The sequence below is a fragment of the Lissotriton helveticus genome, chromosome 1_1 (genome assembly GCF_964261635.1).
Source record: "Lissotriton helveticus chromosome 1_1, aLisHel1.1, whole genome shotgun sequence".
NCBI lineage: Eukaryota > Metazoa > Chordata > Amphibia > Caudata > Salamandridae > Lissotriton > Lissotriton helveticus.
The window spans coordinates 1,783,223,463-1,783,244,478 of record NC_136057.1 but is presented as its reverse complement, the minus strand read 5'-3'; the positions used below and the strand labels follow the sequence as shown (position 1 = coordinate 1,783,244,478).

General features: G+C 42.7%; 1 protein-coding gene across 1 annotated transcript in view; it reads left to right on the top strand.

The window, feature by feature from the left end:
- LOC144765373 (serine hydrolase-like protein) overlaps positions 1-12,137 on the top strand; it is a 318,253-nt gene extending 306,116 nt beyond the window's left edge. Inside the window, exons 13-14 of the mRNA XM_078650322.1 lie at positions 3,268-3,364; positions 11,487-12,137. Of these exons, the coding sequence (XP_078506448.1) occupies positions 3,268-3,364; positions 11,487-11,606 (217 nt within the window). The 3' untranslated portion in view covers positions 11,607-12,137. The remainder of the gene's footprint in view (positions 1-3,267; positions 3,365-11,486) is intronic.
- The last annotated feature ends 8,879 nt before the right edge of the window (positions 12,138-21,016 follow it).

Sequence of the window (21,016 nt, the reverse complement as noted above, 5' to 3'; positions counted from 1 at the left end):
CCTCTATACTGCAGCTTTCCTACCTTGAATGCAGTAGCTGTTTCTTAGAGCGTCTACATTTTAGAACACCTTTTCCTGCTTCTTGGCACTCAGCTCGAGTTTAGACGTCACTGTGTCCCTGCGTGCCTGTACCTCACTGCCTGCTCTTCATCAATCCCAAAGTTACATCAGACATGGCACCTTACTCATTATTGCTTCTTCTCAAAAGCTGCTATTGCTGCCTGCTTTTCAGCAATACTACCCGCTTGTCTCACTTGCTACCTGCTCTCTCTTCAGCACTCTTTTGTGCCTTCCTCCATCACTTCCTGCTTTTCATCACTCCTGCACATTCACTGCCATTACCACCTGCTCTTTAGCTCTCCTACATGCGTACTTCTAATACCAACTCTTCTTAGGCACTCCTACACGTTACCTCTATCACCATCTGCCCCTCAGCTCTCTTTCATGCTTAACTCTTTCCCACTTGTTCTTCGGCGCACCTGCAAAATTAACTCCTTTCTACCTGCTCTTCAGCGCTCCTATAAAATCAACTCTTTCACAACCTGCTCTTCAGTGTTACTGCCAGATTACCTCACTCACACCCTGCTCTTCAGCGATTCAGTATGATTACCTCACTCACAACCTGCTGTTCAGTGATACTGCATCATTACCTCGTTCACATGAGGTTCTTCAACCCTACTGCAATACTACCTCAAATACATGGCCTTCAGCCTAGAGCATGATTACCTCAAACACATGTTCTTCAGCGCTGCTGCATGATTACCTTACTCACAAATTGCTCTGCAGTGCTGCTGTGCTTACCTTACTCACAAACTGCTCTTCGGTGCTGCTGAATGATTACGTTACTCACAAACTGCTCTTCAGTGCCGCAGTGATTTCCTTACTCACAAACTGCTCTTCAGTGCTGCTGTGTGATTGATTACCTTACTCGCAAACTGCTCTTCAGTGCCGCAGTGATTTCCTTACTCACAAACTGCTCTTCAGTGCTGCTGTGTGATTGATTATCTTACTCACAAACTGCTCTTCAGTGCTGCTGTGATTACCTTACTCACAAACTGCTCTTCGGTGCTGCTGAATGATTACGTTACTCACAAACTGCTCTTCAGTGCCGCAGTGATTACCTTACGCACAAACTGCTCTCTAGTGCTGCTGCATGATTACCTTACTCACAAACTGCTCTTCAGTGCTGCTGTGTGATTGATTACCTTACTCACAAACTGCTCTTCAGTGCTGCTGTGTGATTACCTTACTCACAAACTGCTCTTCAGTGCTGCTGTATGATTGATTACCTTACTCACAAACTGATCTTCAGTGCTGCTGTGAGATTACCTTACTCACAAACTGCTCTTCAGTGCTGCTGTGTGATTGATTATCTTACTCACAAACTGCTCTGCAGTGCTGCTGTGATTACCTTACTCACAAACTGCTCTTCGGTGCTGCTGAATGATTACGTTACTCACAAACTGCTCTTCAGTGCTGCTGTGTGATTGATTACCTTACTCGCAAACTGCTCTTCAGTGCCGCAGTGATTTCCTTACTCACAAACTGCTCTTCAGTGCTGCTGTGTGATTGATTATCTTACTCACAAACTGCTCTTCAGTGCTGCTGTGATTACCTTACGCACAAACTGCTCTCTAGTGCTGCTGCATGATTACCTTACTCACAAACTGCTCTTCAGTGCTGCTGTGTGATTGATTACCTTACTCACAAACTGCTCTTCAGTGCTGCTGTGTGATTACCTTACTCACAAACTGCTCTTCAGTGCTGCTGTATGATTGATTACCTTACTCACAAACTGATCTTCAGTGCTGCTGTGAGATTACCTTACTCACAAACTGCTCTTCAGTGCTGCTGTGTGATTGATTATCTTACTCACAAACTGCTCTTCAGTGCTGCTGTGATAACCTTACTCACAAAATGCTCTTCAGTGTTGCTCTGATTCCCTTACTCACAAACTGCTCTTCAGTGCTGCTGTGTGATTACCGTACTCACTTTTCTTTTTTAAACATATTTTATTGGTCTCATATGTTTGTCATACACCATGCATAGTCATAGACCATCAACTTAAATCAAACCCCTCAGTGGATTTCCCCCTCCATACAGCTTATAAACCACCCCATATGAACGCCATGTTGTATTACAATAACAATTAACACATGATCATGCTATCAACCTTGAGCTCCAAACCTTAATTGCCAAGTAATATACCCCCAGCCCTCCAAGATCCTCCCTCCCCCTCCTCTTCACCGGTGTGTAACTGTAAACAAACTGCTCTTCAGTTCTGCTGTGTGATTACCTTACTCACAAACTGCTCTTCATGGCCGCTGTGTGATTACCTTACTCACAAACTGCTCTTCAGTGCTGCTGTGTGATTACCTTACTCACAAACTGCTCTTTAGTGCTGCTTTGTGATTACCTTACTCACAATCTGCTCTTTAGTGCTGCAGTGTGATTACCTTACTCACAAACTGCTTGAGTGCTACTGCTTGATTACCTTACTCACAACTGCTCTTCGGTGCTGCTTTATGATTACCTTACTCACAATCTGCTCTTCACTGCTGCTGTGTGATTACCTTACTCACAAACTGCTCTTCAGTGCTGCTTTGTGATTACCTTACTCACAATCTGCTCTTTAGTAGTGCTGTGATTACCTTACTCACAAACTGCTCTTCAGTGCTGCTGTGTGATTGATTACTTTGCTCACAAACTGCTCTTCAGTGCTGCTATGTGATTACCTTACTCACAAACTGCTCTTCAGTGCTGCTGTAATTACCTTACTCACAAACTGCTCTTCAGTGCTGCTATGTGATTACCTTACTCACAAACTGCACTTCAGTGCTGCTGTGTGATTACCTTATTCACAAACTGCTCATCAGTAGTGCTGTGTGATTACCTAACTCGTGTGTTATTCAGTGATACTGCATGGTTACCTCAACCACAACGTACTCTTCAGCACTACTACATGAATCACATGTTCTCCAGCACTACTGAATGATTACCCCAATGCCGTTCTTCAGCGCTGCTGCATGATTACCTTGCTTACAACACATTCTTACATGCTACTGCATGATTGCCTGAATCTCATGATGTCCTTCAGCGCTAATGTATGATTACATCACTCACATGTTCTTCAGTGCAACTGAGTGATTACCTCCATCACAACATGTTCTTCAGCACTCCTGCACATCTGCAGCCACATTATTCCCTGTTTTTCCTTTTGGTTTGGGAAGGTATGCATGCTGATTAACTTTGTTTTTCTCTTTTTAGAGCCAGTGACGGGATGTTTGCAAGTATAGAAAACCGAACCACTAGGGCAGCCCAATGGAGTGACCTTGTGCAGGGGTTCCAGTCAAGTCTGAAAGAGGTGAGTCCAGCCACCAATAAAATGTGGCAATCGACTGAACTTGGCTTGGTACAGGGCCTAAGGCCGGTCAAGGTACATACAATAAAGAAAAACTCCGCTGTCTGAGCCTATACCATTTCAGCATCCCAATGGCTAGTTCTGCCATACCATCCTGTAAGATCTCTATGCACTAAGCTGTAGTTCTGCTTTCTAAATCTTGTGAACTCTGTGTACATTGACAGATATTTATTTTGTCTGAGCCTCTAAAATGTACTTTACCCAAGTTAGCCATGCCTACTGAGTCTGTGAGTTCAGTGCACCTATGGGATATTTCTGTGTACTTTCCTTTTCAATGTTCTTAACAGGAACGAAAAACCACTAGTCTCTGAGCCTGAAATAAGTTTACCCTGAGAGTTAGTTCTGCTGTCTGAGCCATCAACATCTGTGCATTCCTCAGTGTGCGGTCTCAAGCTAGAAAAGTGTGCAACATTGTGTGTGGACAGATAGCTTGACTGTCTGAACCCAGAAATATGTGTTTCCCAGGGGACCTCTTTACTTACTGAGATTTATGATAACTATGGATATTTGTTGAGAGATAGCTCTGCTTTTTGCAAATGTATTAAATTAAACAACCACCTGCTGTGCATGATTCAAGGGGCTGGACTCAGAATAGCTCATGTGTAAAACAATATGGCGGTTAGGACATTGACTTAAATCCAGACTCGCCTCACACAATAAATGCTATCTTCTTTTCTGCCATTGGGTCCAGAAGTGCATGTAACATTGGGAAGAAATAGAAGAACGTATTTTTTCTTGGACCAACGCTGAAGCTGGACATTCGCATGTGAAGGACTCGGAGAGCGGATCCACGACAAATAACTTCGGATATTAATGGGGAGGATATTCAGGGCGCGGGACAGGTCACAGGCTCATCACAAGAAAGTTTTTCACAGTTACCTTAGCCATTGAAAACAGTGAAACCAGCAGCCCTTGACAAGATGCCTTCATTAAGTAACTCTGTGGATTTTCCTTTCTTTTTTTAATCTAAAAAGTAAATTGATATCTCTTTAGTGCAATCCACCTGGAGGCCAACAACTGTTCTGACAACATGAGCTAGACCAAATATTGACCTCACGTCGAAATTACTTCAGGGGCAGGTCGTAAAGAAAGTTCAACAACTATAGTTGAAAAGGCCACTTTGTCGAGCCCAAAATATGTTCCACTGCCAGTGCTGGGTTTTGATGTTGTAAAAGAAAACTTCTTTAGTGAAAGAAATGTCATTTATTTTTCCAAAGAAAAACAAACTGATCTTTGTGGATGCTATAAAGAGCACACCCACATCTAGAAAACAAATAGATAGCTTTATTGCATGATTTGTTAAAAAAAACCTTTGTAACATTATACAGAGACAAAAGGTCATTCATTAAATGCTAGCTTTAACATTTACTGGCACATGCATCAAACATGTCATTTGCGATTCCTTATTTGCGAAAAATACGGATTCGCTAATAAGGAATCGCAAAAGCCTATGCATGTAGGAATCGCTGCGAAAATTGCGATTCCTACCGATTCCTTAATTGCGACTCGCAAATTGAGAGTCGTAATTAAGGAATGGCTCTCCGTTCATTCCTATAGGAATGAATGGGAGATTGCATGCGCAATTTGCGAGTACCAATAGGTACTCGCAAATTGGGCATGCAATTTCAAGGGTGCAAGGGTGTCAGAATGACACCCTGTTGCACCCCTAAAATTGTAATGTGCACCCATGTTGCGCACACACATGCCCCAAGGGCATGTGTTTGCGCAACATGAAACTTTTTGCAAATTACCGACCAGTTTAATTGCTCAGTAATTTGCGATAATCTCTATTTTAAAGTGGGTCTTACATTGCATTCAAGGAATCGCAAATTGCGATTCCTTAAATGCAATCGCAATTTAAGAAATCTCAATAAATGACAAATTCTTAAGTTGCGAGTGCCTTTAACCTTGATGCATTGCAAAAGCCCTTTTTTGCGGGTGCAAACGACCGATTTTTGCGAATTGCACCGTTTGCGCTCGCAAAAAAGGTTGATGCATGTGCCTGTTAGAGTTAAAAACATCATTAAATCCGTAATTGAACGTAATTGTATCATAATTGTATCATAAAAGCCTCTATTACATGCTGCTAAAACCAGGGTGCTGTGTAGATTGTGCTCATTTAGGAAAAGAGGGTTTGCCATCTTTCCTAAAGGAAGGGGGAGAAGTTGTGTGGAGAGTACGATTTGGACAGATAGGGCCAGATGTAGGTAAAATTATTTTACAACCTCTTAAATACCGAATCATACCGATTCGGTATTTAAGAAGTGGTAAAATATAAGTACCGAGATGTAGGTAAATACAGATGTGCATTTACCGAATCGGTAAAATTCGGTATTTACCGATTCGGTAAATACCGACCGGTAAATGCCCATTCATTCCTATGGGCTTTGAAGCCCATAGGAATGATTGGGCATTTACCGGTCGGTATTTACCGAATCGGTAAATACCGAATTTCACAAGGGTGCAGGGGTGTCACTTTGACACCCTCTAGCACCCCCAAAACGGGTTCAGGTGCCATGTGGCCGGCATACCTGCCCTAAGGGCAGGTCTGCCTGTCATATGGCACAGGTGTGCATGCACACATGTGCATGCACACCTGAATCGGTATTTTACCATCAACTTGTATTTGATGGTAAAATAACGATTTTTTAGGGCTTGTGGGACTCAGAAGAGTCCCACCTACATCTCGATTTTACCGATTCTGTAAAAATACCGGTCGGTAAATTTACCGACCGGTATATTTACAGATTCGGTAAAATTACCGAAATGGCCTGTTTTCAGGCACCTACATCTCAAAAGCCAAATACCGGTCGGTAACGGCCGAATTCGGCCGTTACCGACCGGTATTTGGCTACCTACATCTGGCCCTTAATCTCTTATTGTGGCTTGCATTATGTGAAGATCTGAGGCATGTCTATTGGTCAGTAGCCGAAACAACAGTGTCAGTGAGGAGGTATGTCCCGTTCACATCTCACCTCCTCTAACTTCTTGAAACACACGTCAAAGCCCCCAAATCATTCAGAATCGAGCGGAACGAAGTCTAAAACTTCGGAACCGAGTTCTGAAAAACACCACAAATACTCTTCTAAACAGAAGAAATTCAATGATTCCAATGGTTCTAAGGGACAGACATTTTCTAAGAGCCCAAGAACAGCACACAAGAAACAGAAGACACAAAGTACTAAACCCACTGAAAATCGTGGGGTAGTATTTGAGGGACAGCATCAGTTCATGCATCAAAAAAGAAAGGAGGCTGCAAAAAGAAAGGCAGAAGAGGGACAACTTTCTGAGCCTCCACAAAAGATTATACAACAAGAAACGAGGGGCACAAGCCCTATAATTTTTAGAGTACCTGCTTCACCTCATACTTGTTCACCATCTCCACAAGGAGAAGAAATGTGAGAAATACAGGACACAGATTCCCAGAGTACACAAGATACCAAGATACTGATAACACATCTGACCCATGGGAAGACTAGGATGTGGTTCTACCAAACTATGATATGGAACCATCAGTGCCTGCAAAGCACTTTCCCCCGATGACATTTCTTCCCATCAAAGTGGTATACAAAGTGCTGCTGAATATCATAAGCTCCACATGCATTCAACAAAGGAGGACGGTGACTGTCAGTTGAAACACTATCATACACAGAAAGAAATGTCTAATATTTGCCTATGATTGAATCCATTCTGAATGTTGTCATAAAGGTGTTTAAGGACCCAGTAAAATCAAAGGTCCTAACACCACATATTGAAAAGAAATATAAAGCCTCATCAAACGACCCAATATATATTCAAGGTCATCCACATTCACTTGTAGTCTCCACTGCTAGGAAGAGAGCTGATGCCCAAGGCACTGGAGAAGCACCTTCTCCAGATAAAGAAAGCAAAGGAATTGGACCAGCAGCTAAAAGAGTTGGCGGATTGCAAACTCAGTGGGCCTACTCTCATGTTATAACAGAGCAACCTGGGATGATACACAGGAGCTCATGCAACATCTTCCTGAGAAATATAGATAAAAAGGGAGAAGATCTAGTTAAAGAAGGGAAAATCATTTCAAATTGCTACCATCAATTGTGCATTAAATGGAGCTGACACTGCGGCTAGTGGCATAAACTCTTCTCCTATGCTCAGAAGGCATGTGTGGCTATGCATTTATGGCTTTAAACCTGAGGTACAACAACATATTTTAAATGTACCTTTTGATGGAAAAAATGTTGTTGGACCTGCAGTAGATGCTCAACTTGAAAAGATTAAAAAAGATAGATACTTCATTGCCAAGTCGATGGGTGCTTTACAAACCACAACACAAAAACAGCCCTTTTGGAAGTAGCAAGGTAGAGGAGCTACAAAAACCTCGACCAGGGAAAAGGTTTCCTATCAACGTCAACAGCAGCAGTCCCCTCAACAAGGGTGTGGTTACTATCGTGGAGGATAAAAAAACAACAAAGACAGAGGAAGAGGCACCCCCAACAAGGGCACTTCCACCACCGCAACAAAATGAGTTGCTTATACTTCCCCTGACCACAAAACACCTGTCGGGGGAAGGCTACAAACATTCCATCTATTGTGGCAAAACATGAAATCAGACCAATGGGTCTTAGACATTATCAAACAAGAACATTGCCTATAATTCCTTCAACAAGCACCAAATATTCCACAAAAAAGGCTGGTATTAAATCCACGACATCTATACCTGCTCAAAGAAGAAGTAATGATATTACTGCAAAAAGGGGCCATCGAGAGAGTCCCATACAAATATCACAACAAAGGTGTTTACTCAGTTTACTTTCAAATACCAAAGAAAGACGGAACCCTAAGACACATTCTGGATCTATGGCCATTAAATAGATATATACTGTCAGAACATTTTCATATGGTCACCCCACGAGATGTAATACCACTACTTCAAGAAGGCGACTTCATGACAGCATTAGACCTGAAGGATGCTTACTTCCACATTCCAATTCTTCCAGCACACAGAAACTTTTTAAGATTTGACGTAAGTGGACATCATTATCAATTCAAGGTGCTACCCTTTGGAGTAACAACTGCCCCAAGCTATTCACAAAATGTCTAGCAGTAGTAGCAGCAAAACTAAGAAGAGCAAACATTTATGGGTTTACCTATCTCGACGATTGGCTGATCAAGAGTCCAGACAAATCCAAATTTCTAGCAGACACCCAAAAGAAAATACATTAACAGCATCAATTGGGTTTCTCAATAAATGTCACAAAATCAGATCTCTAACCATCCCAAATCCAACCTTATCTTGGTCAATTCTCAGTACCATTTCGGGAGCAGCTTACCCCAATCCCCAAAGGGTTCTCAATCTCCAGAACTAATAAGAACAAAATTTAAGGGACTGTTTACAGACTGTTTACAGAAAGAGAACACTGTGGAAAAATGCAGTAAACAAACAGTGCTCTTAGGACAGTGCTCCAAGGGAGGGACAAAGACATGTTGGATAGCCTAAAAGAAATAAAGCCAACAAAAAGAAAAACAGAAAATGTGAGCTACAAGCCTCACTGTCAATGAGACTTTTTTTTGCAATGCTGTCTGGTAGGCTTCGACCTAAAAGAGGGCCTCCTGTGCCTCATTTTATTCACCAAAAGCAGTGACCGCCTCAAATTTCGTTCCGCTGTGGGTGCTAGCCTAGCATAGACGGATTCTGTCCCTACTCCTGTAGGAACACCTATCAACATCCCTCTTCAGTATATAATAATGCGGTAACTGCTGAATGAAAATATATTAAATTACCCATCTCCAACCCCTCCTCACTCGAAACCCCTGTCCCCAGTGTACTACACAGAGGATAGCATCAGTAAGCTATTAACTGAAAAACCCCTTCTCTCATCATCTAGCGGTCATCCTAATTCAAGCAATATCCCGCTAAAGAACACACAAAATCAAACTCGAGCTTCAAACAGCGCTTCTTCAGTGTGACATCTCTTGAAGTTTCCCAGAAATGACCGGGCAGAGTCGCCTTTCCCAAACATACGCACTCTTTCTTCTGTTGAGCCTCGCTGGTTGGAACATTGCTTCCTTTGCACCTATTTAAAAAAATTCCTTCCTCTCAGACCTTGTTAGTCCCGCCTTTACCTCTCTGTGGTAACTTGTAAATGCAAGTATGCTGTGGCAGTAAAACCTCACTAAAGCCAGCCTCTCCTTTCGTGGAGGGTACAACCCGAACCCCAAGTAGCGAGAGCGATCACCTTTCACACCATAACAGGGATCTGTTTTTACTTGGTCACCACACCAGAGTTCATAAAGCCACACACATGAAATCTCTTAAAGGAGAAAGGAAGCATAATGGTGTAAATGTTTAAAACCGTGCTGAGAAGTAACTTTGATCAATTTAAATTGATTTATAGTTATGCATGCACCCATATGAAATGTTGGTGAGAAGTGGTGAATTGTGCATTTTAAATCATGCAGGGCCAGTAACGAAGCTTAAAAAAATAGTTTAAACAAATTTACATGGAACCTGCAGTATCTGTTAAAAGGATTACTGACAAAATAGACCTAGTAAAATAACCTGCAGTGGTTTGAGGACATAATTACAGTGAAATTGATTTAAAAAAACACTTCTAATAGGATTATTATGTGACATTTTCGTATCCATGAACGCGGGTAAGGGCTCCATGGATTTATTAATATGACAAGCAACAAATTCCGTGACGTTATTGACTCTTACCCAGCCCTTTCAGCCTTTGTGACACCACCTGTTTCATGATTATTCGTCAGTCGGCAGGGTTGCTACCTTGATCATATTTGTATCGTTAAACCCTTGGGAAAATTTAAAAATAAAAACGATTTTTCCAGTTTATGATATAAATTTAAAGAAGTAAATACACGAAGACAATGCTTTAAGGTGATTTTGAGTTGACTGAACTATTCCTTAAAAGACTTTTACAACAAACCGGGCTATATCTTCCAGGTTGATAAACAATAGAGGTAATTGTACACAAATTTATATTCAGGCACCAGCTCCTAATGGGAAGAAATGGCCAGTAATTTGCTCTGCAAAAAGTGGCAGCCCTATCAGTCGGTACAGTATTGAGTAAACTGGACATGGAGCGCTCTGGCCCTGACTACCATAAGGAGTGGTTCACCCTCGTGAGAAACTAAACTAACAATGCTTGAATATTTCTATGCAATAAAGGGCCGTCGTTTCAGCTCTCATGCAAGTGGGGTGACCGACAGAGAGCACCAGCTGTAGACTCACATGGACCATTAAAAAAGCACACACACACACACATATGCTCTTCCACTTGTGAGTGTGACAAAGATGTGCCTTGTGGGACACAGCTCTCCTGCCCCCCCCACACACACAAAAGGACTTAGCTCTACTGTCCAAACCCTGACACCAGTGGTCTTCAAACTTTGTAATGCTGCGCCACCCCAGTAAACAAGTAAAATTCATGGGGGCCCCCTCAGATTTTTCACAATTAATCTATTAAACTGGCAAAAATATGTCTCGACTTATTTAAACACAAGGCATATTTAAACATTGCACTTAAATTCTGTTACCATTTTCCCAGCTAGGATATAAATGACAAAAGTATCTAGGGATAGCGCATTACAGAGTGAGTATTGCAGCTCATCTTTCCCAACCGCTTAAAACAAAGCACTTTTATCAGCATATTTTGGCCATAGCCTGGCGCCCTTCCTGGGATCACTTCAGCCCCTTGGCTGGTCACACACAAGTCAAGTTAGGTTACTTTGCCACCTGGTTCATGGTTTGAAAGGGGGGTAATTTACTGTCCTGGAACCACACAAACTACATGGCTCCTGCCAACCTAATCCTCTAAAACAGAAAAAAGCTGAAACAAGATGACAACCCTGGATGCAGTTTATACCGCCTCTGGCATAGCTTCCAAAGCCTGAGGCAGCTGTGCCTACCTATACACCAGTACACACACAAGAGCCACTTACAGAGGCCAAGATCAACCATCGCAAGGCATAGTGTTTTACACACAAAATGCTTGCTTTTGCCCATGTGGCACATCGTTTTCTACCAATACACACATCCACAATGTATCTTTTTTTTCTCCCACTCTAGAGATATCAGCTGGAGTTGATACAGGGCAACCACTTCGTGCACCTGAACGAGCCGGAGAAGGTGGCCGGCCTGATTGGGAGATTCCTGCAGGATGAAGACAGTGGCAGTGCCGGCCAGTAATTATCGACGTAGGTTCCAGGCTGCAAAAGTTCCAGCATCACGTGTCCAATCTCGATTACAACTCTGTAAATCAGTATTCTCTCCAAATCGTAACCATCATTACACCACTAATGCCTCTATAAACTCACATTGTGATAAAACCACTGTAAAGCTATTGTTGACTTCAGGCTGCTGCACCCTTCCCAATGCCCAGTTGTGGCTGCAACGGACAAACTACCCAGCATCACCAGTGTTGTATCTTAGCAACGTGGGACAGAGCAAGGGTTTTTAGAAAGTGGCGCACAGCTTAAAAGTAACGCTAGTAATCAACGTGTAAGGTTACTTGTTTTGCGAGGTGCAAAGGGGGGCGAGGAGATAAACCCTATAACCCCACAGAAGAGTACGAACAGAAGTCAGTACTGGAGAATTTAACAAACACGGTGCCCATGCACACTCGGATAATAAACATAAATATTGTAGTCGTTGTTGACAGTGTTTGTAGAGACAAAAGCTAGTAAAAATCGACCAATAAACAGTATGTAACACGATTGATCCAGCGTTGATGTGGTGTCCTTTATTGTTCAGACATGGAAAGACCAGCCGACACGTGTTTCGTCGCGTATGGCACAGTCTGCCTACGACTCTTCAGGGCTGGGTGGGGATACATAAGGAAAGCACCTTTGTACTGTACGACAAACAATATTTCTTAACAGATGATTTTCTGGTGAAGGCGTCTAAGGGGATAATAAACACACGAGTGTCGTGAGATCTGAATGAAAAATGAAAAGTGCGGATGAAAAGAATTGAAAACCTATAGTGTTCTGAGGTGTTCCTAATAGAAAAATTCCACACAGAAAAAATGGGAGGGGGGAAAAAGAAAGAAAAAGAATGAGCAGTTGTGAGTAGGGTGCTATAATAAAGGAATGGCCGTATTCTAATCAGGATAACGGACAATGGATGTGATCAGTGACTTGAGGTGATAAAGTAATCGTGATTAAAGTGGCCTGCTCGCCAGAAAAAAGGTTCTAGGAAAACCTAGTAGGTCATACCTGTACCGGACGGGTACAAATTGAAAGGTCTGCATGACACAAAATTTAGAAAACCCCATGAGTCACCAGACCTGAAAAAGGCTGTATGACTCATTAGTACTCAACCAATACACACATCCACAATGTATCTTTTTTTTCTCCCACTCTAGAGATATCAGCTGGAGTTGATACAGGGCAACCACTTCGTGCACCTGAACGAGCCGGAGAAGGTGGCCGGCCTGATTGGGAGATTCCTGCAGGATGAAGACAGTGGCAGTGCCGGCCAGTAATTATCGACGTAGGTTCCAGGCTGCAAAAGTTCCAGCATCACGTGTCCAATCTCGATTACAACTCTGTAAATCAGTATTCTCTCCAAATCGTAACCATCATTACACCACTAATGCCTCTATAAACTCACATTGTGATAAAACCACTGTAAAGCTATTGTTGACTTCAGGCTGCTGCACCCTTCCTAATGCCCAGTTGTGGCTGCAACGGACAAACTACCCAGCATCACCAGTGTTGTATCTTAGCAACGTGGGACAGAGCAAGGGTTTTTAGAAAGTGGCGCACAGCTTAAAAGTAACGCTAGTAATCAACGTGTAAGGTTACTTGTTTTGCGAGGTGCAAAGGGGGGCGAGGAGATAAACCCTATAACCCCACAGAAGAGTACGAACAGAAGTCAGTACTGGAGAATTTAACAAACACGGTGCCCATGCACACTCGGATAATAAACATAAATATTGTAGTCGTTGTTGACAGTGTTTGTAGAGACAAAAGCTAGTAAAAATCGACCAATAAACAGTATGTAACACGATTGATCCAGCGTTGATGTGGTGTCTTTTATTGTTCAGACATGGAAAGACCAGCCGACACGTGTTTCGTCGCGTATGGCACAGTCTGCCTACGACTCTTCAGGGCTGGGTGGGGATACATAAGGAAAGCACCTTTGTACTGTACGACAAACAATATTTCTTAACAGATGATTTTCTGGTGAAGGCGTCTAAGGGGATAATAAACACACGAGTGTCGTGAGATCTGAATGAAAAATTAAAAGTGCGGATGAAAAGAATTGAAAACCTATAGTGTTCTGAGGTGTTCCTAATAGAAAAATTCCACACAGAAAAAATGGGAGGGGGGAAAAAGAAAGAAAAAGAATGAGCAGTTGTGAGTAGGGTGCTATAATAAAGGAATGGCCGTATTCTAATCAGGATAACGGACAATGGATGTGATCAGTGACTTGAGGTGATAAAGTAATCGTGATTAAAGTGGCCTGCTCGCCAGAAAAAAGGTTCTAGGAAAACCTAGTAGGTCATACCTGTACCGGACGGGTACAAATTGAAAGGTCTGCATGACACAAAATTTAGAAAACCCCATGAGTCACCAGACCTGAAAAAGGCTGTATGACTCATTAGTACTCAACACGATGAATACACAGCTAGTAAAACAAGAATTCTCACCGCTCTATCGGGGATAATTCCGACCCGAAGGGCCCAGGACCGGTGAAAATGACGTCTCGTCTGTATGTGGAGATTCTGGATAGGATAACAAAAGGGAGGGTGTATAGCTAAATGTCAACACCTGAAAAGGGTGTGAAGATACAGATATCCTGCTATCGTTATAACAATGTATGACCCAAAAGGTCCGAGACCGCTTACCTCATGCGGAATTCAAGTTGGTATCTAACTTAAATCTTCAAACAAAAGCAAATGATACATTGCAATCAAGAATTAATCTGAAACGACAAAAAAGTAGTATGCAGGAGGAAAAAGGGAGTATCCGGAAAACTGAAAACATACCAAGCGATTATGCTTATGTTGTACCATTCGAAAGGGTGAAAAAAACGGGAGAGCCACCATGGCCTGTGACTGGTGAAAGATAGAAAGCATATAGGTGGAGTTGTTAAATCTGCTCTCTGTATACCCGAATCTAATAACGGTGAGCTAGTAGTATCTAGAATTGAGAGACCGAGACACGTGGTTTGAGCGAATGGTGAGACTAAGGTAGCCTATAGTATCTATACGAAGTGAGGTGAAGTATAAAAATCGCAAACATATATAATAATGTGCTTACTCAATATGCGAATTGTAAGTGTATCGAAGTGCGTCAAGAAAGAACAGGCGGAGGTGAAAACTAAATCAACATGGCTACTACCGACGTGGTGAGAGGTGGTGAACAAAATGCGTCGTAGCGAACTATAAACACGTGGTCTATAATTGAGTTCGAACCCGGTAAAAGAGTGAAATAAATTACACCAAGCGGTGTCACAAAAGATAAATATAAGGAACTCACGGTTTTACAAAAATCTCATTAGATAAGAAGCCCGGCGGGGTAAATGCACGTGACTCCTAATTTCCGTAAGGCGGAGCTGTAAGTATATTAACAAAGTCTTAGCGTCCATGTTAGTATAAACGGGAACAAAATGAAGACTGTTGGAGTGCCAACAGGTGTGTGCCAATTCGGACTTACCGGGTGTGAGGACGGGTGCGTCCTGAATGGAATCCTGGTGTGCGCCGGATAAGCCCACAACAATAAACCTCGGAAAGTGGGATATAAGTAACACGCCCAAAGCCGTATGGGCGTGGTCTCGGTCTACAGACCTAGAACGCTGTTTAAGGAGCCGAAGTAACAACTTCCGGTTTTCAAAAAATGTAAAACCAGAAGAGAGGTCTGAGAGGCATTCTTATACAGTGCCTAAACAGCGAGAATTAAATATTATGGCAAATATTATGGCCAGATAGGATGAAAATGTAACAAATCGCCGTGTATCTACAAAAACAAACCTAATGGATGAATGAGAAAGGTCGGAGTGTGTGCGAACACCAAAATTCTCAAATCACGAAAATGGCAACTAAGTGCCAGGTAGGGGAATGGGAGAGAGACAGGCAGGAAGAAGAAAATGTCTGCATGTATAATTAGCAAAGCATTGTGTACAAGAGAGAAGGGTAGTGCAGAACAAGAGCTGCGATGCCACCTTGATAGTGAATTGAGCATACGCTGCTGAGAGTAATTAACAAACACAAATGGCTATTTAAAAGATGTCTGGACCACTGCGCCCCGCTGGGAGTTGTGGACAAATAGGCACCAGCCATCAGTGTCAGACATCTTGCAAGTACATTCCCTCTCACTGTCAGGGAAGCTGAGTTACAGGTAGGCTTTTGGTGCTGGGTGGGAAGGTGTGTGTGGGACAAGGCCTGATGTGAGTTGTAGCCTTTGCAAATACTCTTCAATGCCTATGCTTATGCCTATGCCTATGCTTACCTCACAGTGAGGGGAAGTGTACTGGCAAGGTGGCTGGCATTGGTGCACGGTGTTGAATTTGAAGCCAACTCCCATCAAGGCCCTGTTCTCCAAGCACCATGCAACACTTTCTGCCATCTTGCTAGAACACTACCATTCACTGTCAGATAGCCATTGGCCCAGATCAGCTGTTTGTACTGATTAGGAGGAGTGTTTGCTCTGACTACATCTCCCATCAAGCTCTTTCTTCCACACACCTTCCTATCCATCCCAAATGGCTTGCCTGGGACTCTGCTTTCCTCACAGTGAGTGGCAATGTGCTGCCAAGATGGCTCACACTGCTGCATGGTGTCTGGAGCAGAAGGCCTTGTTGGGTGTTGCAGTTAAGTCAAACAACAGGCACCAGTGTCAGCCATTTTGTCAGTACATTTCCACTCACTGTGAGTAAGCATGGTTCCTGGTGGGATGTTTGCACTGGGTAAGAGAAGGAGTGTTAGCCCTAACTACATCTCCCATCAGGCCCTGTTCTACACACACCTTCCCACCCAGCTCATTTTGTATAGAACCTGGAACTATGCTGTCCCTGACGGTGAGTGGACATTTACTAACAAAATGGCTGACACTGGGGACTGTTGTTTGTAGCAGAAGGCCATGATGGGATTTATGGTAAACTCTGTCACAAAGCACCAGTGTCAGACATCTGGCAAGTACATTGCCACTCACTGTGAGGAATGGATAGTTCCAGCTGGTCTGTGTGGGCTGGATGGGAAGGTGTTTGTAGGACAGGGCCTGATGGGAGATGTAGTCAGAGTAAACACTACTCATTCCAAACAGCACAACAAGCCCACCTGGAACTATGCTTACCTGACAGTGATGGGACGTGTATTCTCAAGATGTCTGAGAGTGATGCCCGTTATCTAAATTGACAACTCCCATCATGGCCTTGTGCTTTGAACACCAGTCCCCAGTGGCTGCTATCTTGCCAGCAAATTTCACATCAATGTCAGGAAAGCAGAGTCCCAGCCGGTCTGTTTGTGCTTGGTGGGAAGTTGTGTTTAGGACAGGGCCTGATGGGAAATAGAGTCAGTGCAAACACTCCTCCTCCCACCCAGCACAACCACTTCATCCGGGGCTATGTATACCTCACAGTGAGTTCATTTGTACTAGCAAGATGGCAAACACTGGGGAATGCTGTCTAAACCTATCACAACTGCCACTTTGCCTCTGTGCTACAAACACCAGCCACCAGTGAGAAATATCTTGCATGTACACTTACCAACCTTTTCTGAACAACACTCTTCCTGCTGGCCTGGTGGGGATGGGTGGGAGGAAAGTTGTAAGTTTCACAATTAAAGCACACGCACTCAGACCTCAGTTTGTCATAGTTCCTTGCCACAAAATGGCAGAAAGCAGATTCTGTGAATTCATCTGACCATGGAGTGAATGTACAAAATACATGATCTGTGTAGGCACAAAGCGAAGCAGTCACACATTTTGCTACTCGCAGCCATTCACATGTGTATAATGAGAAGAGAACAAGAAGCACCTCACTCACTACATTCTCACAACTTTCTGGGTAAGTTAACAGATGTGAGTGTGTAGGCAGGCACACCAATGTGACTGCTAAAGACATGCAATGATCCCAGTACACAGGCCAAAAATAAAACCTGCATAGGTAGAGAAAGAATATGTATCTCACTGGAAAGTAAAGATGTGGACAACACAAACCCACCTGTGTCATTCACAGGGTGTCGGGAACCAGTCAATGTCTTAGGACATGTAATGTGAACTAAACAGAACAACAAACGTCTCCAACTTACTAGAAGAGCAATACGTCTACAATATTAAGAAACCATAAGTCAGATCAGTTCATATTCATAATTTATTCATCGTCCATGGAAAATATTTTTAGCAGATATAGAAAACTAATCTTTACTATACTCACATTATATGCAGAAAGTTTGTGAGCTCCACATTAAAGGCAGAAAAACATACCTACACAGGACAACAACAAAAAACTACAATAACAGGTGAAAAAGAAAAAAAATCATATCCAGTCAAACTTCGAAAAAAATACAATTTGGGACACAAACATAAACAAAAAATCACACAAAGAGTCTCATACATTGCAATTTAAATATTTGAACACATTTCATAAACATTGGTATTCTGATGCACACAATATATTAAATATAGAAAATAGTGAGCCGACGCACGTTTTGGTAATCACTGTATGATTGTAGGGGTGAAACACAACCTTCATCAGGGAGCTGTCTGAATTCAAAGATTCAATGGCAACTGCCTTCTCCTCTGAGTAAGTTCACTAAATTGTAAGTCAATAAGGGCTCACAAAATCATTCAAGAACTGATTTTTAAAGTAAAACTCAGAATTAAAAACCACTAGGCTGGCAATCTCAAATTCATGAACGGTTTCCAGGAAGAACATCCAATAAGGTATAGAGCTTCATTCTAAGAATATCTGATAGCCAATGAGAGTAAGGTACCTCACAGGTAGGTCCGTAAAAAATTAAAAGTCATGGCACTCGTTCTCATGAGGAACATCAGATAATTGAGGGTGGGGAAACCCCCTATTATAAATAGATTTGAAAAGCTTTGGGCCACAATCTGGATCTCAAAAGGTATAAATGGGAATCAATCGGCAGACAAAAATTATTAGAGGTCCGTCTTTCTTTGACAGTTTGATACAACATGCCCATTTATGCATATAGCTGGACATGTCCAACAATCCCCCTTTTGTCAGAAATACATAGGTATCCAAAAAATAGTCCAGCATCATGGATGAAGGTGGCAGATCTATCTACATCAACTCATCATTAGGTTCAGTAGACTGTGTAATGTGTATGATTTGTGGGGCAGTGGACATTCACCCTTTATTCGACCCTTTATAACACGGTGAAGGGAGATTAATGTCCCATATCACCGACCACTTCTTTTAACTATCATACCTTTGATCCCTGAATAAACTTAGGATATGGTCAAGGGTAATGGTTTTTAATACACTTTTTCACCCCCCATGGCCATCACTTAGATTTAGAAGTGCATCCCTGTTTCCAGGTGTATGCCCGCCCTCTATCAAACCAAGTGTTTAGAGGGCGAGGACAGCCAATGATGAAGCATGACACCGGGCGGTGTGTGAGGCCAGTCAGTAACTTTTTATGAGATGCCCTCATTGGCAACGCATCTCCACCTAACTCTGTAGATACCTTTAGGAACACAATCTAGGGGCAGTCTTCTTTTGTGGATTCATAGTAGAGTGGAGGCTGGCTTGCCCCTTAGCCCGGAGCCTCGGGTTCCCACCCTTGGCATCTGCGGAGGTAAGTGTATATGTAGATGGACATTTCAGCCAAACATACCAACTGGCCAGTGATGGAGTGGTAATGTTTGCGGTTGCGATACACAAACTCATTTGCTTGGGGTGGTACCCATGCAACATGGGTGCCATCAACAGAGCCAATGATAAGGGTTATGGGTCCCAATGCATAGAATTCCGCCTTGATTTCTGACAACTGCCCAGGTGTTGGGAACTTTATATACTGTTCCAAGTAACGGAGCAATGCCTCCAAAATATCATGACACAGCTGAACATGGTTTTGACATTCCACCAGATGTTGCCACTGTGTATTGGAAAGTACCGGTGGCAAAGAAATGTAAAGCTGCTATAACCTTCACTTGGGCGTCAGTGCAGTTAGATACGTACGGCCAGGATGCAGATGAGCTGACAACTGCTCTGATAACTGTTCAATTATTGGCCTGGTGAATCAGAACCTCCTGGTGGTGTCACATTCTTCCATGGTCTGTAGGTCTGGAAAGGGCCTGTACACTGGAGGTTGTCTGTGGTACCTATGTGTCAAGTGTAAACACAGTTGGTGTCAGGTCACAATGTACCAAGCAACATGCAGTGAGACAAACAGAACATGAAATATGCACACAACTGAAGCTACAGAACATTCGAGATACAGATTAAAATTTGTACGGATGACCTTAGGTACATTTCACAGCATCAGTACCCTTCCCAGACATGTTACCAAGGTATGGTGACACAGTAATTAGAGTGGTATAGTGTACAAATCACTAGTGTCTGATGTCATCAATGCGAGCAAGCATCACATACTCAACAGTTCCACAAATAAATGTGTAAACAGAATAGGATCATGTAATGCAAGAGATGTGACACCTGATATACACAACATCTCACAAATTCATTCATGCCCACCACTGTCACACGGTGGACACTGTCATGTTGTCATATCTACATTACATATACAATCACATACACAAACTAAGTCCAATGTTGATGATGCAAACATATATAACAACACCATCCACTGAAGTCTTGGACACAAAGATAGACTATTAATTCACATAACACAAACAACCTGAAGAGGCAGCATAATGTCACTGTCTACTCATCCAAAAGTAAAAGCTTTAGCCATTACTTACACAACAGACATATACAGTCTGAAATCAAAACAATTACACAATGGGTCATACAGTCCCCAAATGCAGTGACAATGCAAGAATGCACATGTACACCCACAAAAATGTTATTGACACTGTGACCAATACTATGCGGGTAACTGGATTTCTCCAGCTACATGCTGGTATGTGCCTATAAAACAGTGTGTCATGTGCCCCTCAAGGTTAGCGCCTGATGCGAGTGAGTCTTATTCATTTAAAAGTAAATTGTATTTTTTTTATAAATTAATCCACACATGTAATGTGCAGAAATACAACAATCACAGAAGTGTCATCTCTGCCGACCAATTATTCCGTCGGCAGGGTAGGTCACACGCGGAGCGTTTATCGAACGCTGGACACAAATTGGTGTCCTTTACGACCGCCGGATACTGTTACAGTCCACATTAGACAACAGTAGTGGTTATTGACCTGAAAACGTGGCACGTAGTATTTCACTTATCACGTTGTGTAGATAGTGTTTGCTTGGTAGGCATGTGAGAGCCTTAGTTCCGAAAAGGGGAATTCTCCCTTATCCTCAGTGTGGGGCTATTCCTGTTTAGTCCCACCTTTAGTATCTCCCTGTTCTTTTACTTTGACTCAGAGGACTCCATACCTTGCGTGCAGTACTGTTGAGGTACGTATGTTGGACCTTTTTAAACCTGCCCCAATGTCCCTCTTTTTGGA